This window comes from Callithrix jacchus, chromosome 5 (assembly GCF_049354715.1).
Source record: "Callithrix jacchus isolate 240 chromosome 5, calJac240_pri, whole genome shotgun sequence".
Lineage (NCBI taxonomy): Eukaryota > Metazoa > Chordata > Mammalia > Primates > Cebidae > Callithrix > Callithrix jacchus.
Genome location: NC_133506.1, coordinates 119327392 through 119350966, shown reverse-complemented (window position 1 = coordinate 119350966; position 23575 = coordinate 119327392). Strand labels below are relative to the sequence as shown.

Below are 23575 nucleotides of genomic sequence, written 5' to 3'. Positions count from 1 at the left end.
AACTGGAGTGTGAGAGTGTGTGCGGGGTGAGGCGAGGAAACCTAGTCTGGTCCACATCGGGGTCTAGGAGAGAGTGCATGGAGCTTTGAACTGGATGCCCTGGTGAGCTGCCATGGCAACACTACCGCGGGCAGAGGCCTAAGGCAACCCATCACTGAACAGAACTGCGGCGTTTCAATGGAGACTTCGGCACATCAGGCAAGGGGCGACCCGAGGCAGCCAAAATGAGACCCCAGAGGTCTCGACAGTAGACCCCGAAACGTTTCGGAATGTGCACGTGACGCAACCGTCACACAGCGCGACGGTGTTACGTAATCGTTCCGCGACGTCGACGCGGCGAGATGACGCCCTCCCGGAAGTAGCCTCTAGATCGGTTGGTGAAGCTGGCAATCGACGGGTCCTGGGACCAGATCCCGCGAAGTAGCCCCTGAACTATTTATCTACATTTCCTCTTGATCCTCCCGAATCTTCCAGATCCGCGTAGTGAGGAATCGTCTCCACCGTCATGGGGGGCGGAGACCTGGTGAGTCTAGGGAGGCCTGGGCAGTGTAGGACCGAGCCCGAGACGGAAATTGGCGGGGGGGGGGGGGGGGAGGGGTGGGCGGTAGAGGAAGGAGTGGGTAACTACGGCTACGCAGCCTTGCTTTCTCGGGGAGGGGGTTGCTGCCCTAAAGAAGGGATGGATTCTTAGGGCATTTGGAGTGCTGGGACTGAGATTTGGGAAGGTGCGACGTGTGTCGCGAACAGTGACAGGTGGTGTTTGTTTGTTGACAGCGGCCTACTGGCTGGAAATTCTGGGAAGACCGGGGAGGGGGCGGATTGAGCCGTGGCTAGGAAGGGAGGCAGATAATTGAGGATGTGTCACCACGCTTTGTTTTGTGTATCTTGTTTCTTCCTTGCCTGGGGAGTTTAGAGTCATGCCTTGGATTGAAGTATGGGTGGTTCGTACCCCATTTTTCTCACCCTTAGCCATGCCTTGGGGTCATTTTTTAGCTTGAAGGGATCTTCCTATCCGTTTTCCACACCTTCAATGCTGGATTCTGATGTGTACTGGCAGAGTTTGGTTTTGAATTCATAACACTTAATACAAGTTAGGTGGCATATTCTCTTGAACTGATACGTTCACTTGTAAAAGGCTAAGACCCCAAATAGGATAAATGTACCCACAAGAGCGTGGTGCAAAGTTGGGAAAATGCTAACCTCCCGAAAGTGGAACTAATTGAATCAGCAAGTAGATCAGCTTAGCTGCCTGCCCAGTAAACCTATTAGTCATGTGTTCCTAATCATGGTTAGTGCCGGGACTCCCTCAGGTTTCATCCAATTCAGTGTATTCTTCAAGTAACTGCATTTAAGGAAGGAAAGCTCTAATCCAGGGTTTCTCAGTGTTAGCACTCTTGCCGGTTTGGCCTAGAGAATTCTTTGGGTGGTGTGGTGGTGCTGGTAGTTGGGCTCTCCTGTGCATTGCAGAGTGTTTAGTAGAATCCCTGACCTCTAGCCACTAGACACCAGTAATACCTGTCTCCACCAGTTGTGACAGCTAAAAATGACTCCAGAAGTTTTTGTCCCTGGGAAGCAAAATCACCTGTCCCTGGGAAGGAGGGAGGGAGGAAGGGAGGACAAGATGGGAAGGGTTGGATGGAGACAGAGGAAGGAAGAAAGGATGAAAGGATGGAGAGATGGGTGGATGGTGTAACCAACCGAATGACCTGACAAAGGGGACAGGCAGGACAAGGAGGGGAAGAGAAAAGGAAGAAAAGGGAGCTCTCATTGACTGAACATTTTCCACATGCCAAGTGTCTTATTTCATCTTCTTAACTTATCTCCTGGTCTCAATCCTGGCCCTCTCCAGTCCATTCTTTTTTTTAAAGACAAAGTCTTGCTCTGTTGCCCTGGCTGAACTGCAGTAGTGGCACAATCTTGGCTCACTGCAACCTCCACCTCTTGGGTTCAAGGGATTCTCCTGCCTCAGCCTCCCAAGTAGCTTGGATTACAGGCGCCCACCACCACACCCAGCTAATTTTTGTATTTTTAGTAGAGATGAGTAGAAACACGGTTTTACCATGTTGGCTAGGCAGGTCTTGAACTCCTACCCCCCAGGTGATCTGCCCACCTTGGCCTCCCAAAGTGCTGGGATTACAGGTGTGAGCTGCGCCTGGCAAGTCTGTTCTTCACACAATACCTAGTAGTGTCTCTCACCTGCATATGACTGGTTAGATTTTCGTACCAGTCCATCAATAGGACTAAGTCCAATCCCTTTTCATGGCTTATAAAGCCCTTATTCTGCTCCTTTCTCACTTGGCTTCTTCTTCTGTTCCTGCCCCATCAGCTTGTCACATATCCAGCCACACTGAATTATTCGTGCTATGTTCTTTCTCACCACTGGGACTGCACTCGTCTGTGCTGTTCTGTTTGGAAATCTACCTCCTTTGTCTCCCCTTCACATATCACCAGACTAGTTTATAATTGTCCTTAGATATTACTTACTCTAGGAAACCTTTCATTATTGGGAAAGTGAACCAAAGCAGTATCTGATGGGAAGGAGAGAGGAGAACTGTTTTTTGAGGGTGAATGGGGAGATCAGAACCAAGGAGAGATTCCTGGGAAAAAATTTTGAAAGAGTTTCTGGGTGGGTTGTAAACCTTGCAAGTGTAGGGCAGGTGAAGTAGACCAAGGTAAGGTAGGTTGAATTCCTAAGAATGAATGTCCAGGCTGGATTTCCCAGCACTTTTGGGAGGCTGAGGCTGGCAGATCACAAGTTCAGGAGTTTGAGACCAGCCTGGTCGACATAGTGAAACCCCATCTCTACTAAAAATACAAAAATCAGCTGGGAGCAGTGGCTAGTGCCTGTGGTCCCAACTACTCAGGAGGCTGAGGCAGGAGAATCGCTTGAACCTGGGAGGCTGAGGTTGCAGTAAGCCAAGATCTCGGATCGTGCCACTGAACTCCAGCCTGGGCAACGGAGTGAGACTGTCTCAAATGAAAAAAAAGAAAAAAGAATGAATGTCCATTTGTCAGCAGTGCACAAGTTCTGTTCCCTTTCAAAATATGTGCCTTCCTGCTCATTGCCCCATTCCTCCTGTCTTGCCATCACTGACATCCTTTAGGTATGGCTAGTGGAAGGGTGACTCGTATGCTTTTAAGGTTAAAACTATTTGAAGGGAATTTGGGAAGGTCCTGTTCTATCCTGAAGCTGTTGTTGTTGTTGTTGTTGTTGTTGTTTGGAGGCGGAGTCTCACTCTGTGACCCAGGCTGTAGTGCAGTGGTGCAGTCTTGGCTCACTGCAACCTCTGACTCTGGCGTTCAAGTGATTCTCCTGTCTCAGCCTCCCAAGTAGCTGAAACTACAGGTGCATGCGCCACCACGCCTAGTTAATTTCTGTATTTTCAGTAGAGATGTAGCTTCACCATGTTGGCCAGGGTGGTTTAGGACTCCTGACTTCAAGTGATCTGTCCTCCTTGGCCTCCAGTGTGCTGGGATTACAAGTGTGTGCCACTGTGCCCAGCCTGTCCTGAAGCTTTATGCACTTGAACAACCTCCCCTTCCACTCTAGACGTGTGAGAGATTATTGGAAGAAAACTTTGCCATTGTTGAAGACATCTTGCCCTCACACGCCTGCCTTGGGTATGGAGGGGTAGGTGAGGCAGGGCCAGTTTTAGCCGCCACCCAGTCACCCCCAAAGTACTTTCTTTTCATTTACTACAGAATCTAAAGAAGAGCTGGCACCCACAGACCCTCCGGAATGTGGAGAAAGTGTGGAAGGCCGAGCAGAAGCATGAGGCTGAGCGGAAGAAGATTGAGGAGCTTCAGCGGGAGCTGCGAGAAGAAAGGGCCCGGGAAGAGATGCAGCGCTATGCGGAGGATGTTGGGGCCATCAAGTAAGCGGGGCGGGGGCCGACGGTGTCCTGGTGTGTAGGGAGTTGCAGAGGGAGCCTGAGGTGCATCATCCAGTTGTATATAGCTGAGTGCTTAAGAGCATGGGTTTTGAGGCCAGATGGATCTGGATTCTAAGGTTGGCTTTGCATGTACTAGCTGTGGAACTGTGATCAAATTTGAGAGACTTGGTTACCTCAGTAGGACCAGGGAGTGATACCCAGTGACTTCAAGGTTTGTTGAGGATGAAATGAGGTAACACGTAAGGACTTGCTGTACCAAGTTCACAGTAGGTGGCTGATAACCATGATGGAGGATGGTGGTTCTACCCTGATTCTCAGTATGTGTTGAGGCCGCAGTCCTGCCTTTGTTACATATTTCAGGCTTGCTTGAGGGTTGGAGGAAGAGGGGGCAGGGAGTGAGGTCCTATAAGAGAAGGTGGACAGTGTGCTTCTCAATAAAAGCTGAGTGATTATGGCTAATCCCACTAGATTTTACCCTGCTCCAGTTTTCTGTTGTATCAGAGTAGCAGACAATAACTGCCTTATCCATTTCATAAAAGGAGAATAAAATAAAATAACAGACTAAAATTGAGGACCAGGTGTGGTGGCTCATCCCTGTAATCACTGCATTTTGGGAGGCTGAGATGGGAGGATCACTTGAGCTCCGGAGTTTGAGACCAGTCTGGGTAATGTAGTGAGACTCCATCTCTGTTTAAAAGTAAATAGGCTGGGCTGGGCGTGGTGGCTCACGCCTGTAATCCCAGCACTTTGGGAGGCCGAGGCAGATGGATCACGAGGTCAAGAGATCGAGACCATCCTGGTCAACATGGTGAAACCCCGTCTCTACTAAAAATACAAAAAATTAGCTGGGCATGGTGGCACGCGCCTATAATCCCAGCTACTTAGGAGGCTGAGGCAGGAGAATTGCCTGAACCCAGGAGGCGGAGGTTGCGGTGAGCCGAGATCGCGCTGAGCCGAGATTGCGCCATTGCACTCCAGCCTGGGTAACAAAAGCGAAACTTCGTATCAAAAATAAATAAATAAATAGGCCGGGCATGGCAACTTATGCCTATAATCCCAGCACTTTGGGAAACTGAGGCAGGTGGATCACTTGAGGCCAGGAGTTTGAGATCAGTCTGGGCAACGTAGTAGGAACCCGAAAAAATTAGGTGGGCGTGATGGCTCACGCCTGTTATCTCAGCACTTTGGGAAGCCTAGGTGGGCAGATCACTTGAGGTCAGGAGTTTGAGGCCAGCCTGACCAGCAACAGGGTAAAACCCCATCTCTATTAAAATACAAAAGTTAGATGGGGTGGTAGTAAGCACCTATAATCCCAGCTACTTGGGAGGCTGAGGCAGGAGAATCGCTTGAACCCAGCAGGCGGAGGTTGCAGTGAGCTGAGATCGTGCCACTCCACGCCAGCCTGGGCAAGACTCAAAAAAAACAAACAAACAAACAAAGAAATGAAAGCCGGCTGAGATGGCTCACGCCTGTCATCTGTATTCCAGCCTGGGCGACAGAGCCAGACTTCATCTCAAAAAAGGGAAAAAAAAAAAGAGGGGCTTGGAGAATTAAAAAAATAAACACGAAGCCTCAAACTCACCATTTTGCAATGTATCCATGTAACAAACCTGCACATACACCCCCTAAATCTAGAAAAAAAGCCCCAAATTGCTGGGCGCAGTGGCTCATGCCTGTAATCCCTGCACTTTGGGAGGCCGAGGCAGGTGGATCACGAGGTCAAGAGATCGAGACCATCCTGGTCAACATGGTGAAACCCTGTCTCTACTAAAAATACAAAAAATTAGCTGGGCATGGTGGCGCGTGTCTGTAAACCCAGCTACTCAGGAGGCTGAGGCAGGAGAATTGCCTGAACCCAGGAGGTGGAGGTTGTGGTGAACCGAGATCGTGCCATTGCACTCCAGCCTGGGTAACGAGCGAAACTCCATCTCAAAAAAAAAAAAGGCCCCAAACTGAAAAACACAATCACCAAAAATAAAGAAAGAAAGAAAGGTAGATGGGCGCAAGTCCCACTGGAGGAGATTTCCTCCAAACAGAAGGGGGTGTGGGAAACAAAGGTGTGTATGTGTTTTATTTATTTATTATTAATTAATTAATTTTTTTTATTGAGACAGGGTCTTGTTCTGTCACCGTCCCTGGAGTGCAGTGGCATGATCATGGCTCACTACAGCCTTGACCTCCTGGGCTCAAGAGATCCTCCAACCTCAGCCTCACTTGGCCTTTTTAAATTTTTTTTTTTTTTTTTTGAGACTGAGTTTTGTTCTTGTTGCCCAGGCTGGAGTACGATGGTTGAGATCTCAGCTCACTGCAACCTCCACCTCCCAGGTTTAAGCGATTCTCTTGCCTCAGCCTCCTGAGTAGCTGGGATTACAGGTGCCCACCACCACGCCTGGCTAATTTTTTTGTATTTTTAGTAGAGATGGGGTTTCTCTATGTTGGTCAGGTTGGTCTCAAACTCCCGCCCTCAGGTAATCTGCCCACTTCGGCCTCCCAAGGTACTGGGACTACAGGCATGAGCCACCATACCCACCTGCCTTTTTAATTTTTTTTTTTTTTTTTTTTTGAGGCAGAGTTTCGCTCTTGTTACCCAGGCTGGAGTGCAATGGCGCGCTCTCGGCTCACCATAATCTCTGTCTCCTGGGTTCAGGCAATTCTCCTGCCTCAGCCTCCTGAGTAGCTGGGTTTACAGGCATGTGCCACCATGCCCAGCTAATTTTTTGTATTTTTAGTAGAGACGGGGTTTCACCATGTTGACCAGGATGGTCTCGATCTCTTGACCTCGTGATCCACCTGCCTCGGCCTCCCAAAGTGCTGGGATTACAGGCTTGAGCCACCGTGCCCGGCCGCCTTTTAAAATTTTTAAGACAGGATCCAGCCTGGTATGGGGGCTCATGCCTGTAGTCCCAGAACTTCGGAAGGCCAAGGTGGATGGATTACTTGAGGTCAGGAGTTTGAGACCAGCCTGGCCAAAATAGTGAAACCCTATCTCTACTAAAAATACAAAAACTTAGGCAAGCATGGTGGTGTGTGCCTGTAGTCCCAGCTACTCAGGAGGCTAAGGTGGGAGAATTGCTTGAACATGGGAGAATCGCTTGAACCTGGGAGGTGGAGGTTTCAGTGAGCCAAGAATGCGTCGCTGCACTCCAGCCTGGGTGACAGAGCCACCATGCTTGACCTGCATCATTTCTTCATGCCTGCCATATGGGATGCTGTGTTTATCCCATGGTAGGTGCCAGTAGAATGAGTTCTCTGGGCTGGGTGTGGTGGCTCATGCCTGTAATCCCAGTCCTTTGGGTGGCTGAGGCAGGTGGATCATGAGGTCAGGAGATCGAGATCATCTTGGCTAACATGGTGAAACCACGTCTCTACTAAAAATATAAAAAAATTTATATAAAATTTAAAAAACAAATAAAAATTTTGTGCACCTGTAGTCACAACTACTCAGGAGGCTGAGGCAGGAGAATCACTTGAATCTGGGAGGTGGAGGTGGCAGTGAGCCAAGATCGCGCCACTGTACTCCAGCCTGGGTGACAGAGCAAGAACATCTCCAGAAAAAAAAAGAATGAGTTCTCTGATCAGCTATGATTCTCTCTCCCTTGTGTTCAGGTTTTTTTGTGTAGGTTTGCAGAATTCTGTTTTTTCACAGAAATTGTATTTCTTTTTCTTCCCTCAAACCAGGAAGAAAGAAGAAAAGTTGGACTGGATGTACCAAGGTCCTGGTGGGATGGTGAACCGTGATGAATACCTGCTGGGGCGCCCCATTGACAAATACGTTTTTGAGAAGATGGAGGAGAAGGAGGCAGGCTGCTCTTCTGAAACAGGACTCCTCCCAGGCTCTATCTTTGCCCCATCAGGTGCCAATTCTCTTCTTGACATGGCCAGCAAGATCAGAGAGGACCCACTTTTCATCATCAGGTACTAATGGTGGGATAGAAAGGGGGTTTGTTACAGATGCTTTGAGACTCTGCTAAGGCTGTCAGTTCTCTTGCCTTACAGTCTGTTTTCCCTTGGCTTTAATCTGCCATGTGAAGGATCTGTTTCCTTTTGGGCTTCCTGATGCTGGGAAGGTGGCTCTATTGAGGGTGCCTGCCTGACCTAGGCCATATGCAAAGATTCTGGCCAGTGCACCAGTCCAGCTTTATTCATTTGTCTTTGGCCCTTAAAGAAAAATAGGAGTCAGAAACAAGGTGAAAAACGTTGTCAGCTTCTTAGAAGCTTGGGGATATGTGTAGTGCTGGCCAAATGGGTGAACAGGCCTTCTTACCCCCACCTCTTTTTTCGGGTGGAGAGGGGTAGGGTAGGGAAGCAGAACCCTTCAAAAAGAAACTTGTAAATCTTACTTGAAACCCTAATATGTAATATAAAAGTAGAGTTACAGTTTGGGTGCTAAATGAGATAAACTGTGCATATTTTTTTTTTTTTTTTGAGACAGAGTCTTGCTCTGTCACCAGGCACCAGGCTGGAGTGCAGTGGTGCAATCTCAGCTCGCTACAACCTCCACCTCCTGGGTTCAAGCAATTCTCCTGCCTCAGCCTCCTGAGTAGATGGGATTACAGGCACGCGTCACCATGCCCAGCTAATTTTTGTATTTTTAGTAGAGACGGGGTTTCACCATGTTGGCCAGGATGGTCTCGATCTCCTGACCTTGTGATCCACCCGCCTCAACCTTGCAAAGTGCTGGGATTACAGGCATGAGCCACTGCATCCGGCCTTTTTTTTTTTTTTTTCTTGAGACGGAGTTTCGCTTTTGTTACCCAGACTGGAGTGCAATGGCACGATTTTGGCTCACCGCAACCTCCGCCTTCTGGGTTCAAGCAATTCTCCTGCCTCAGCCTCCCGAGTAGGTGGGACTACAGGCGTGCGCCGCCATGCCCAGCTAATTTTTGTATATTTAGTAGAGGCGGGGTTTCACCTTGTTGACCAGGATGGTCTCGATCTCTTGACCTCGTGATCCACCCGCCTCGGCCTCCCGAAGTGCTGGGGTTATAGGCGTGAGCCACCGAGCCTGGCCTAATTTTGTTTTGAGACAGGGTTTTACCATGTTGACCAGGCTAGTCTTGAACTCCTAACCTCAGGTGATCTGCCTGCCTCAGCCTCCCAAAGTGCTGGGATTATAGGTGTGAGCAAGCCACCACACCCAGTCATACTATTATTTATTTTAGTTTAATTTGCATTTTAATTCTAGTATGTAAGATTCAACACTGAAATATGTTTATTTTTTATTTACAGCTTTTTGGTTTTTTTTGAGATGGAGTCTCGCTCTGTCACCCAGACTGGAGTGCAGTGGCATGATCTTGGCTCACTGTAACCTCCGCCTCCTGGGCTCAAGAGATTATTTCTGCATCAGCCCCCAAGTAGTTGGGATTGCAGGTGCCCCCACAATGCCTGGCTATTTTTTGTATTTTATTAGAGATGGAGTTTTGCCTTTTTGGCCAGACTGGTCTCAAATTGCTGACCTCAGGTGATCCACCTACCTTGGCCTCCCTAAGTGCTAGGATTACAGGTGTGAGCGACTGTGCCTGGCCTATTTACAGTTTTTCTTTTGCAAATTCTCTTTAAACTTATTTATCTTAAGCATATCCTGGAAAAAAAGAAAAGAAAAAAAGTTATTTATCAAAGATATAGGTTGTAAATATTTTGTCCCATTTCGTTAGCATCTTAATTTATTTATTGTGGTAAAATGTATGTAGCATAAAATTTCCAGCCTTAACCATTTTCATGTATACAGTTTGGTCTACTCAGTGCATTAAATACGGTGTTGTGAAACCATCACCACAGCCTGTCTCCAGAATTCTTTCCCCATTCTGAACCGAAACTGTATACCCATCAAAAAGCAACTCACAGCCAGGTACATTGGCTCACACCTGTAATCCCAGCACTTTGGGAGGCTGAGATGAGTCGATTGCTTGAACCTAGGAGATTGAGACCAGCCTGAGCAACATGGTGAAACCCCATCTTTATAAGAAATAGAAAAATTGGCTGGGCATGGTGGCTCTCGCCTATAATCCAGTACTTTGGGAGGCCAAGGCGGGTGGATCACAAGGTCAAGAGATCGAGACCATCCTGGTCAACGAGGTGAAACCCCGTCTCTACTAAAAATACAAAAATTAGCTGGACATGGTGGTGCACGCCTGTAGTCCCACCTACTCGGGAGGCTGAGGCAGGAGAATTGCTTGAACCCAGTAGGCGGAGGTTGTGGTGAGCCGAGATTGTGCCATTGCACTCCAGTCTGGGTAACAACAGTGAAATTCCATCTCAAAAAAATTTTTAAAAAAAGAAAGAAATACAAAAATTAGCTGGGAATGTGGTGGGTTCCTTTAGTCCCAGCTACTTGGGAAGCTGAGGTGGGAGTATCGCTTGAGCCCAGGTGGTTGGGGCTGCACTGAGCCATGATCCTGTCACTGCACTGCAGCCTGGGCCACAGAGCATGATTCTGTGTCAAAAAAAAACCCAAAAAAACAAAAAATTCTTATTTTGGGGGATATTTCTGGCTTCAACATCATCATGTAGATTCTTTTTTTTTTTTCTTTTTTTTTTGAGACAGGGTCTCACTCTGTCACCCAGGCTGGAGTACAGTGGTACAATCTCTATTCTCACACCTCAGCCTCCTGAGTAGCTAGGATTGTAGGTGTGCACTATCGCACCTGGCTAATTTTGTATTTTTTTTTTTATAGAGATGAGGTTTTTTCATATTGGCGAGGCTGGTCTTGAACTTCTGACCTCAAGTGATCTGCCTGCCTCAGCCTCCCATAGTGTTGGGATTATAGGCGTGAGCCACTGTACCCAGCCCCATCATCATATAGATTTTTTCTTTTTTGGAGACAGAGTCTTGCTCTGTTGTCTAGGCTGGAGTGCAGTGGTGTGATCTCGGCTCACTGCAGCCTCCACTTTCCAGGTTCAAGGGATTCTCCTGCCTCAGCCTCCTGAGTAGCTGGGATTACAGGCACGTGCCACCACGCCCAGCTAATCATGTAGATTTTAACATGGTCCTGTCAGTGTATGTTTGGAGGAAAGGTTACTCCATAGAATTTGTAGAAAAGAAATAGTCATGATTTTTATAATTTTCTCTCTTTATTTAGGAAGAAGGAGGAGGAGAAAAAACGAGAGGTATTAAATAATCCAGTGAAAATGAAGAAAATCAAAGAATTGGTAAGTAGTATATCAGATAAGCACCACGAGCATCTTTCAGCCATATCATGTGAGAACCTCTCTCCATTTACTCTCTCCTTACCAGAGGGAAAACAGAATAGTCCCTAAAACTTTTGTCTTTTAGAGACCATCTCCTGGCTATTTTATGGAATCTTAATTTGTTAAGCTTAATTAAGCTTGATTTTAGTTGAAAGTCTTTTGGGTGGGAGAACGCACCATGTGATGTCATTTTCCCAGAAAAAGAGTGTGGGCTAAGCCTCTGAACAGCATTATCATGCAGTGTTTTCAGGAGGTGGGAGGATGTCCTTAGTCGTGGTATAAAGCTTCTAGGGCCCACTTATCATTCACATGACATATTATGTGACTGTGTCTTAGATCAGTTGGTAAAGAAAATTAAAGATTGACCTTGCCGTTCCTGACTGCTTTCAGTGGAGTCGGGGGTCCTTGACACAGAATGGAAACTCCTAGGCAGTGGTTTTGGTGACTGTTTAAAAACACAAATTCTTAGCCACACCTACCAGGTACCTGTTCAGTAGTTGAGTTGTTATCACACAGCCGGGATAGACGGGAAGACCCTTCCCCTGTTGTGCTGACAGGGAACCTCTAATAATGTTCTGGGCTTCTGCAGACCTCTCAGTAATCTTTTTTTTAAGACACGGTTTCTTTTTTTTTTAGAGATGGGGTTTCACCATTTTGGCCAGGATGGTCTTGATCTCCTAACCTTGTGATCCACCTGTCTCAGGCTCCCAAAGTGCTGGGATTACAGATGTGAGCCACTGCTCCCAGCCTAGGACACAGTTTCATTCTGTCGCCTGGCTGGAGTGCAGTGGCACGATCTTGGCTCACTGTAACCTCTGCTTCCCAGTTCAAGTGATTCTCGTGTCTCAGCTTCCCAAGTAGCTGGGATTACAGGTACCTGCCACCACACCCAGTTAATTTTTGTATTTTTAGTAGAGACAGGGTTTCACCATGTTGGCCAGGCTGGCCTCAAATTCTGGACCTCAAGTGATCTGCTTGCCTTGGTTTCCCCAAGTGCTGGGATTACAGGCATGAGCCATTGCTCCCGGCTGGTCTCAGCAATCCTGTGTGTTTGTGTTCTTGGCATTTTCCAGTTGCAAATGAGTCTGGAAAAAAAGGAGAAGAAGAAAAAGAAGGAAAAGAAAAAGAAGCACAAGAAACACAGGCACAGAAGCTCGAGTAGCAATCGTTCCAGCAGTGAGGATGAGCACAGTGCGGGGAGGTGAGCATCTGGCGACTGGCCTCCCTCATCATTGATTCACTTGCTCATTCACTCATTCATGCCACCGATACGAGCAGCTGCCCTGTGCTGGGAGCTGCCAGGTACTGAGGTTTCAGTGGTGAACACTCCAACAACATGGGCCCTGTGCCCACAGAGCTTGCCATCTAATGTTGAAGTTCGTTGGAGATGCTAAATGTGAGTGGGTCTCTTGGCCATGCTGCTGGAGAGAGACCCCTAATGGTGCTGACTTTGGCCTAGTAGGTCTTAGGTAGGCCAGACATCCTGGGGGTGACTGTTTCATTGCAGCCTAGGATTCCTCCGAGACTGCAGGTGGCTTACTATAGGCTTTTGTTAATGGACTGATGGCCCATGTGGGCCGTGGGAGCAGTCAGCTCTACTGCTGCTGAGTCACTATTCGTCCCTGGAATAGCAGCATGAAGTGAGAGGAGAATGTGTTCGGGCGTTGGGGCTTAGAAGCGAGGCCCACAGTTTTTCACAGGAAAATCTGACTGTGCTGATGCATCTTTCGGCATAGACAGCCCAAATAGAGAAACATGCTGCCAAGTAACAGCTAGGAGGTGGAAAGGTCACATTGGAAGCAAGAAGCATGGTTCAGTGTAAGATATTTAAATTGGACCTATATTTTCTTTTTCAATGAGCGTGTGTATTTTAATCTCTTAGATCTCAAAAGAAGACGGCAAATTCCTGCACCGTTTTTTCCAAAGTCCCTGGATATGGCTTACAGGTAGGGATGTGGGCTCCTTGAAAGTAGTGACTGGCACTGTGGAATGTACCACTTGGACAACATGGAGAACAGGGAGGGGCAGTGAAGGCTGGGGCTCCTGGGAAACAGGCCCATTTCCTATCCCTGAGCATCTTCTTGTGGCTGATGATCCTCTGAGCAGAGAGACTAGACCACCAATGGGACATTGAGACATTCTACCCATCCCTTTACAAATAATTTACATGAAATGCACATAGTCTAAGTATATAGATTGATGAGGTAAATCTGCTGGTTTTGTTTTGTTTTTAAAGTACCAGTGCCTCATTATTTTGCTCAGGCTGGTCTCGAACTCCTGAGCTAAAGCAATCTTCCTGAGTAGCTGGAACTACAGGTTTGAGGCACCTGGGTTGCCTTTTGCATTTCTGTTTTTTTTTTGAGATGGAGTTTTGCTTTCGTTGCCCACGCTGGAGTGCAATGGCACAATATTGGCTCACGGCAACCTCTGCCTCCTCAGTTCAAGCAGTTCTCCTGCCTCAGCCTCCTGAGTAGCTGGGATTACAGGCATGTGCCACCATGCCCAGCTAATTTTATATTTTTAGTAGACACGGGGTTTCTCCATGTTGTTCAGGATGGTCTAGAACTCCTGAACTCAGGTGATGCACCTGTCTTGGCCTCCCAAAATGCTAGGATTACAGGGGTGAGCCACTGTGCCTGGCTGTATTCTGTATTTTTAACCTTAGGTCCTGTCCTTCATGCTTCTGACTCTTACTCTTCCTTAACCTATAGGAAGAGCCAAATCAGGTATATTCTTATAATTGTTTTTTTTTTTTTTTTTTTTGAGACAGGGTCTTGCTCTTATCTAGGCTGGAGTGCAGTCCTGTGATCACAGCTCACTGCTGTCTCTACCTCCTAGGCTCAAGGGATCCTCCTTTGTCATCCTCCTGGGTAGTGGGAAATACAGGCATGTGCCACCACACTCAGCTAATTTTAAAATATTTTGTAGACACAGGGTCTCACTAGTTGCTCTGGGTCATGTCGAACCCCTGAGCTCAAGAAGTCCTCTTGCTTCCATCTCCCAGAGTGTTGGGATTAAAGGTGTGAGCAACTGCAACTGGCTGTCCATAGATTCTTTTAGAGGATTCTGCAGATAACGTTCCTAAGTTTGTATAGTTCTCTGTGATAATTCTGTGTGATGATATTGGCATGCCCAGTGAGCTCCTTATGTAACGTCTCCTGTTTCACTGCACTTTCTCCTGAATAGCTGGATTTTCCATATGAATAACTTCTCTTTTCCTTAATGATGTAGGTCAGGAACTCTGACCGAAACCACAGACTTCAGGGTCCTCTGACAGCTGAAACAAAGAAAGGGCATGGGATGAAGAACCATTCCAGATCCAGAAGCTCCTCCCACTCACCCCCGAGACATGCCAGCAAGAAGAGCATCAGGGAAGCAGGGTCTCGGGACAGGAGGTCTCGATCCCCAGGCAGAAGGTCATGGTCCCCAAGGCCTGGCAAACTGTGAGTGTGGGATTCACTGGGGAATAACGCAAGACTGTGGAGGCCTGGTCCCAGCAGGCATTTGCTTTTGCTTTTGTTAGTATCCGTCCATCAACTTTCCCAGATGTCTTTGCTTTGGTATTTCATTTACATCATTTTTTTCCCACTTCAATGTAAAGCTCAGGCCTCCAGAGCCACGTATCTGTAGGTGTATACCATGCTTTGGGAGCTCTGGGGTGAGTCTCACATCAAATCCTATACCATTGTTTTTCTCACACTTGTGCCCTCTGCTTAGATTATATCTCTGAGACCATTAGCTTATCTTCCATTGTTTGAGGGATTCACTGTAAGCCCCTGGATTAAAAAGGCTTTTTCCTCTCTGCGCTCTGTGTCTGTTACAGGCACAACTCTACAGTGAACAGGAGAGAGACAGGCCAAACTAGGAGCCCATCACCTAAAAAAGAGGTCTACCAAAGGCGACACGCTCCCGGATATACCAGGTGAGTCAGGAGCCCAGTTGATTAACTTCACATTCTTTAGGCCTGAATCTAGAATGGGCTCAAACCAGGGCAAATGGATAATCAATCATTACCTCTTTGACAAACCAACTTTTATTTATCTTGCCAACTGTAAGAGTCTACATCCCCTACCCCGGGCCATGTAAAGCACAAGGTAAGGCTGGGCATGGTGGCTCATGCCTGTAATCCCAGCACTTTGGGAGGCCGAGGCAGGTGGATCACCTGAGGTCAAGAGTTTGAGACCAGCCTGACCAACATGGTGAAACCCCATCTCTACTAAAAATACAAAATTAGCTGGAGATGGTGGCACATGCGTGTAATCCCATCTATTTGGGAGGCTGAGACAGGAGAATTTCTTGAACCCAGGAGGTGGAGGTTGCAATGAGCCGCGATTCTGCCACTGCACTCCAGCCTGGGCAACAAGAGTGAAACTCTGTCTCAAAAAAAAAAACAAGAAAGGACAAGGTAAATAGTTTTGACATAATGAACAATTGTATAAGTTATATGTCTCTTACCCTCAGTAAACATGTTAATTCTTATAGAGATTTCCACAGTGAAGCTTTGCTTAACAGAGTGTTCCTTCTCGAGGCATCAGCTGAAAGGCAGGGTGCTCTCCTTCAGGGCAGATGTCCTTTGAGTTTGAGTTGCCTTTGTAGGCTATCAGTCAGAGCACAGGGGGTGTTGCAGCCCTGGAACCCAAGGAGAGGTGGCTCTGCCCATGAAAGGCTGTCACTGGATGTCTAGGTTGCTCTTAGTGAAAGTTTAGATTAAGTGGGCAACTTTTGTGAACTTAACTTTTATTGCCCTTGGATATATAGACCAGTGTTTCCAAACAAATTGGCTGTATATTAGAATCTGGGAAGCTTAAAAGAAAAATCATCTCATTACCCAGCTATTTCCCAGCTCTATTACATGATATCTGGGAGTGGACCAGACATCGGTATTTTTTTTTTTTTTTGAGACAGAGTCTCGTACTGTTTCCCAGGCTGGAGTGCAGTGATACAATCTCCACTCACTGCAACCTCCGCCTCCCGGGTTCAAGTGATTCTCTTGCCTCAGCCTCTCAAGTAGCTACAGGCACATACCACTATGCCCAGCGGGTTCAAGTGATTCTTTTGCCTCAGCCTCTCAAGTAGCTGGGACTACAGGCACACACCACTATACCCAGCGGGTTCAAGTGATTCTCTTGCCTCAGTCTCTCAAGTAGCTGGGACTACAGGCACACACCACTATGCCCAGCTAACTTTTGTATCTTTAGTATAGATAGGGTTTCACTGTGTTGCCCAGGCTGGTCTCAAACTCCAGAACTCAGGCAGTCTACCCTTCTTGTCCTCCCAAAGTATTAGGATTAAGGTGTTAGCCACCACACCCAGCCAGATCTTAGATATTTTCTTACTATTACAGTAAATAATATATTAGTGTAAATGAGCTCTCATATACTCCTGGTCCCATGCTTCTTCTATCCCTATCTTTCTAGTATGGTTTCATATATATATAGCTTGAACCCAGGAGGTGGAGGTTGCAGTGAGCCTGGGCAACAAGAGTGAATTTTTGGTTGAGTCAGTATGTGGATTCATACTTGAATGATACTTTTCATTACTAAGCTAAGCAGAATACAGAGGTTATATTTCCTTTCTTGTATGATTTGTATATTTTTTCCTAGTGTCAGTATTTGCTTCTTGCAATCTAAACCATGTCTTTGAGTTCTAGGAAATTTTCTTGTATTATCTCTTTGATAACTTCTTTATTTTCCCTACAAGGTCTCACTCTCTTGCCTAGGTTGGAATGCAGTGGGGCCATCATGGCTCACTGTAGCCTCAAACTCCCAAGTTCAAGTGATCTTCCTACCTCAGCCTTCCAAATAGCTGAGGCTATAGGCTTGTGTTACTATGCCCAGCTAATTAAAAAAAAAAAAAATTTGTAAAGATGAGGTCTCACTTTGTTGTCTAGGCTTGTCTTGACCCCCTGGACTCAAGCAATCTTCCTGCCTCAGCCTCCCAAAGTGCTAGGATTATGGGCTAGAGCACTGTGTCTGGCCATCTTTTTAAAAAATCCTCCTACTCTCTCATTTGAATGCTCTAATATCTTTCATTTATTATCTCTGAGTCAGGGCTGGGATTACAGGTGTGAGCTACCATGCCCAGCCTCTGAGTCAGATTTTTAATAGTAAATTGTGCTGGGTGCAGTGGCTCATGCCTGTAATCCCAGCACTTTGGAAGGCTGAGGTGGGCAGACCACAAGGTCAGGAGTTCAAGACCAGTCTTACCAACATGGTGAAACCCTGTCTCTACTAAAAATACAAAAATTAGCCGGGTGTGGTAGCACGTGCCTGTAATCCCAGCTACTCAAGAGGCTGAGGCAGGAGAATCGCTTGAACCTGGGAGGCAGAGGTTGCAGTGAGCTGAGATTGCACCACTGCATTCTAGCCTGGTTGACAGAGTGAGACTGTGTCTCAAAAAAAAAACAAAAAGAAAAAAAAGTAAATTGTTTTTTGTTTGGAGTTTTTTTAAAATTTTGAGATGGGCGGTCTCATCACTCTCTTGTCCAGGCTGGAATGCAGTGATATGATCTTGGCCCACCATAACCTCGACCTCCCTAGGCTCAGGTGGTCTCCCACCTCAGCCTCCTGTGTAGCTGGGACTATAAGCATACGCCACCATGCCTGGCTAATTTTTGGATTTTAGTAGAGACGGGCTTTGCCATGTTTCTCAGGCTGGTCTTGAACTCCTGTGCACAAGTGATTTGTCCATCTCAGCCTCCCAAAGTGCTGGGAGTACAGGTGTGAGACACCGCACCCTACTTGTTTTGGGCTTTTAATAGTAAATTTTTTTTTTTTAAGACAGAGTCTGACCGGGCACAGTGGCTCACTCCTGTAATAGCACTTTGGGAGGCCGAGGTGGGTGGATCACGAGGTCAAGAGATTGAGACCATCCTGCTCAACATGGTGAAACCCCGTCTCTACTAAAAATACAAAAATTAGCTGGGCATGGTGGCGCGTGCCTGTAATCCCAGCTACTCGGGAGGCTGAGGCAGGAGAATTGCTTGAACACAGGAGGCGGAGGTTGCCGTGAGCCGAGATCGTGCCATTGCACTCCAGCCTGGGTAACAAGAGCAAAACTCTGTCTCAAAAAAAAAAAAAGAATCAGTAAATTTCTCCAGAAAAAAACCCTCTGGTCACTGGACTTAGGACTGTAAATTTGGCTGCTGGTGTTCAGAGAGAGCGCACAGATCCCAGCAGGATCTGGGAGTCTCAGTACTGAGTATATGGACTTGTACTTCATTCCCTGTTTGCAGTCTGGTGGCCCTTCTAGTTTTCTCTGCTGTGCCTGGTGCCTTTGCATCTTCTGATCTCCTGTCTGGTTCAGTTTCCCCACAGGGTAAACCACAGGCTCTCCTGTACATTTTTGGGAGAGTGGTCCCATGTTATGCATGAGGACCCAGGGATGTCCTAGTTGCTCCCTATGCAGATTTTAAATGCGTCCTTTTGTTTTCAGCCCTATGATTTGTCAGCATCCTCTGAAGTGCTCTGTGCCTGAAGTCCCTGAGCCTTTCCGGGATTTTGCATTGTGAAGCCACTTGCTTCTCATCAGTTTAGAGCACTCTGGGTTCAGTTTCTTCTAATTTGTGGAAGGAGTTACCACTCCTTTGTCCACTTTGATCTTCCAACAGTTTGTTCACGTCTCTTATTCAGTGTTGTCGCCTCTTGCATTCTCTTTGTTTATTTTCAAGGCAGGGTCTCACTCTGTTGCCCAGGCTAGAGTGAGGCAGCATGATCAGGGCTCACTGCAGCCTCAACTTCCCACCTCAGGTGATTCTCCCACCTCAGCATCCTGAGTAGCTGGAACTACAGGTGTGTGCCACCACACCTGGCTAATTTTTTTGTATTTTTTATAGAAATGCGGTTTTGTCTTGTTGCCCAGGCTGGTCTTGAACTTCTAGGCTCAAGCAATCTGCCTGTCTAGGCCTCTCACAGTATTAGGATTACAGATGTGAGCCACTGTGCCTGGGTTTATATGTTTTATTTCGTGGAGTTTTTGTTTGTTTGTTTTAGGAATTACAGTCATTTCCCTGTAAACTACATAGCAGGTTTTAATATTTTAGTTTTGTTTCTCAAAATGGGCTCTCATTCTCTTACTGGACTTCAAGAATTATTTTTCCTCTTAAAGGGGGACCGGCATATCACATACATTTGGGAATCAGTGGATTTGGATGTCTGACATTGTTAGACAGTGACTCATTGGTTCATCACCTCCTTTTCTTTTCCTTTTTATTTTTATTTTTTTTGTTGAGATGGAGTCTCACTCTATTGCCTAGGCTGGAGTACAGTGGCATGATCTCAGCTCACTGCAACCTCTGCCTCCTGGGTTCAAGTGATTCTTCTGCCTCGGCCTTCCAAGTAGCTGGGATTACAGGTGCCTGCCACCACGCACAACTAATTTTTTTATTTTAGTAGAGATGGGGTTTCACCATGTTGGCCAGGATGGTTTTGAACTCCTGAAGTCAAGTGATCCATGTGCCTCAGCCTCCCAAAGTGCTGGGATTACAGGTGTGAGCCACCGTGCCCAGCCACCTCCTTTTTTTTTGCTCTAATTTAATTTGCCGTGAGTGTCAGGGAAGAACATCTACCTATTTATCATTTTCTTTCTTTCTTTTTTTTTTTTTTTTTGAGATGGTGTCTCGCTCTGTCTCCCAGGCTGGAGTGCAGTGGCACAATCTTGGCCCACTGTAACCTCTACCTCCCGGGTTCAAGCAATTCTCTTGCCTCAGCCTCCTGAGTAGCTGGTATTCCAGGTGCTAATTTTTATATTTTTAGTAGAGACTGGGTTTCACCATTTTGACCAGGATGGTCCAGAACTCCTGACCACAAATAATCCACCCGCCTCAGCCTCCCAAAGTGCTGGGTGGGACTACAGGCATGAGCCAGCATGCCTGGCCCTATTTATTATTTTTTATTTATTTATTTGTTTTTGAGATGAAGTCTTGCTCTATCACCCAGGCTGTAGTACAATGGCATGATCTTGGCTCACTGCAACCTCTGCCTCCTGGGTTCAAGTGATTCTCTTGCCTCAGCCTCTTGAGTATCTGGGATTACAGGCACCCACCACCACACCTGGCTAATTTTTATATTTTTAGTAGAGATAGGGTTTTACCATGTTGGTCAGGCTGGTCTTGAACTACTGACCTCAGGTGATCCACCCACCTCGGCCTCCCAAAGTGCTGGGATTACAGGCGTGTGCCACTGTGCACACTTATTATTTTCTGAGGCTAAGTTATTCCTCAGCTTCTGGCTTCTAGCTTAGTCCTAAATTAGTGTATTTATGGGCTGTGTCATGAATTTCTAGTCTCCAATGGGTAGTTAGATGGTAGATGTTAACAGTTACATGGATAAACCTAGTCCTCTGTTCTATAATTTCTTGAGGAAACCACTGGATATAATTACTACAGGTTTAGGTTCCCGATGAGTTCCCAGTTTATTCATATTTGAGAATAATCACTCTAGATATTAGTGAGTGAGATTATGGAATTCTTTACTAAAAGCTTTTGAAATTTGGATGAAACCACCTGACCAGGACGTTAGAAGGGAACCCAGGCTGGCTTTACACTTAGAGAGAGCAGTGAACTGGAGAGCTTGGGGTCCTACCTGGCTTCTGTGCTTCTTGTCCTGCTTCTGTTTTTTCTTTGCTGGGAGAGACCTGATCAGATGATTTTTGTGCTCAACAGAAAACTCTCCGCAGAGGAATTAGAGCGAAAACGGCAGGAGATGATGGAAAATGCCAAATGGCGGGAGGAGGAGAGACTGAACATCCTCAAGAGGCACGCTAAGGATGAGGAACGGGAGCAGAGGCTGGAGAAGCTGGACTCCCGGGATGGGAAGTTCATCCAGTGAGTGCCTCTCCTTCCTGCCAGGGGCTTTCATGGGGATGGTCTTGACAGGCTGGCAGCTGGTTCACCAGTGTTTCTGTGTCTGCACTTGGAGCACAGCCTTCAGACCACCTTTGCTACTTACTACTCCCTGTTTCTGACCACAGGGTGGGGTGTTTTTCATTTGAGGGGAGGAGAAGTGAACTGGTATCTTCTAAATCATTGAACTTCCTTGACCTTCCTTTTAAATAAGAATTCATGGCCCAGGAAGCCTTTTTCCAATGAAGCTTTGATTTATTTTCCAAAAGAGATACATTTTCCCTTATAGACACTGGCTTAAAAACATTTGGTTCCAGGTGGATTCACTCAAAAGTTATCTATGGGGGCTTAAAAGAGGTTGTGTATCTACAGCTGCTCTGTGGCTAACAACCCATTTCTTCCAAAGCTGCCAGAATAGTTGACTGAAAATGTTTTTGACCTCCATCTGCCTGTCTTCTCTTCCTAGCCGCATGAAGCTGGAGAGTGCATCTACTTCCTCCCTGGAGGACCGGGTGAAGCGGAATATCTACTCTCTTCAGAGAACTTCTGTAGCTCAGGAGAAGAACTTTATGAAAAGATGAAAACTATCCCCTCTCTTACTGGTTTTCCTGCATTTTCCAGGGAAGCTGCTGACCCCTTAATTCTCTTTATAAGAGTTCAACTGACTTCTTTCACAGATGTCAAACCACCACTGTTCAAAGTGACCCTGCTCCATCCAGTTCTGAAACAGCTCACTTCCTTTGAGAGCCAGTGTGATGTGCTTTGTGGGACACTCAGTAACTTTGGGTTTTGACTGTTTTTAACGGGTGGGCACTGGACCGTCTTGGTGGAAGTGCTTGTTCTGCTCTGGAAGGCTGTTCCCTGGGACTGTGATGTTGATCATGCCGCTTCCCTCTTACCTGTGCCAACAGACATATTCCACTGCCTTAGTGTAGACCAGACCTTTCAGAAACCAGTATCATGTCACCCAGATAGATTGTGCTTAGTGAGACAAATGAACATTTACTTCATTTAGAAGATAATGTGGCAGAATGTTGTCAGGTGAGGGCAAAGCCAAGGGAGTGACAGAATCTGGAAAATCAATACAAAAAGCTCTGAATGAACTGTTAGCCATTTGATCCTTGGAGGTAAAAGTATAATGTGTATATGTACAAATGTATAATTTCTACATGCTTTTAAAAAAGGTTAGCTTTGTGAGAATACCCTGTTTGGTAAATGACTTTACTCTGTAATAGAAATACATTGGGCCAGGTACAGTGACTCACACCTGTGATCCCAGCACTTTGGGAGGCCGAGGGGGGTGGATGACAAGGTCAAGAGATCAAGATCATCCTGGCCAACATGGCGAAAACCCGTCTCTTCTAAAAATAAAAACATTAGCCGGGCATGGTGGCGTGCACCTGTAGTCCCAGCTACTTGGGAGGCTGAGGCAGGAGAATCACTTGAACCCGGGGGGCAGAGGCTGCGGTGAGTGGAGATCGAGCCACTGCACTCCAGCCTGGCAACAGAGCAAGACTCCGTCTCAAAAAAAAAAGAAACACATTGAACTTTGATGGCAAGTAATACAATAAGCATTTTTCTCTCTGAGTCTGGCTGGTTTAGGAGGAGCCTGGGTTTACTGACAGGATCTAGAGTATCTATCCTTTTCCACTGCTTGTAGTCTCCAATGTAGGCAGTGTAAAAGTATAGTAAAATGATTTTAGGAGTCAGGACCAAATTGCCAATATGCTCCATGACTCTGAAAAGGAAAATAAAATGGAAGGTTATTTCGCGGCTTCGTTTCTTATCGTGTAGTAACCTTACTACAATGATAGATTTTCAGGAGTTATTTGCTAGACTTTTTCAATCAGGTACTAAAACAACCAAACCCTCAAGGGGCCACTTGCCTGTCTTTACTTCTTTCTTTTCCCTTCTCTATTCTTTCACCAGAAGCCCTCAGTGAACTCCTAGGCTCCCTTGACCCCCACACTACCTGGGCGATTTCCTTGTTCTGCTCATTCCTAATTCTGCTTAAAATGTATTTGGTTTTCCATTTTTGACCACTTATGATGCCAGGCCCTGTAATGCTCGAAACCTGATCTTTCCCTAGAGAATGTAACATACATTTTTATTCATTTAATCACCTCATCATGCTTCCCTATGCCGGGGTCATGTTTATTTTATTAATTGGTAACAAAGGCTACATTTATTTTTGTAACATAAAGAGAGACCACCTGCGGAGTACCGTGTTTACGAATCCCCATATAGAACAACGTTGACCTGTGATTTGTGTCGAATATATGGAGATCCCTCATCCGAGAATTATGTAACAAAGCGTGGGGCAGTTTATTCAAAGATTTTACGAAAGGAGTCAGAGAGTAAGACGACTAGTGGGATAGGTGACTGAAGGTGTTGGCGGCCTCTGAGCTCTGACCCTTTGCTGGAAGACCTGGCAGCAGGTGGGTGGGCGCGGGGCCCATTCATAAAACCCAGGGTTCCCGGCCTGTTCCTCTCATTGGCCCTGGGGGAAAGGGGCGTGCCCCGCGGGTGGAGCGCGCCCGGAGCTCAGGGGAGTGGGTAGATCCACGCCTGGGTGGAGCGAGGGGGCGTTCCTTGGCTTTCCAGGCTGGACTTCCTCTTTTCTTTGCTGCGTTCCTCCTCTCCCCCAGGGTGG

General features: G+C 46.7%; 1 protein-coding gene across 1 annotated transcript; it reads left to right on the top strand.

Moving 5' to 3' along the window:
- Positions 1-354: 354 nt before the first annotated feature.
- Positions 355-22688, top strand: CWC25 (CWC25 spliceosome associated protein). Its single transcript, XM_002748505.7, has 10 exons — positions 355-523; positions 3703-3875; positions 7572-7808; positions 10973-11042; positions 12155-12282; positions 12964-13027; positions 14313-14524; positions 14905-15003; positions 20743-20904; positions 21389-22688. Exons 1-10 carry the CDS (start codon positions 506-508, stop codon positions 21501-21503), a joined length of 1278 nt encoding a protein of 425 aa, XP_002748551.1. The 5' UTR covers positions 355-505; the 3' UTR covers positions 21504-22688.
- The last annotated feature ends 887 nt before the right edge of the window (positions 22689-23575 follow it).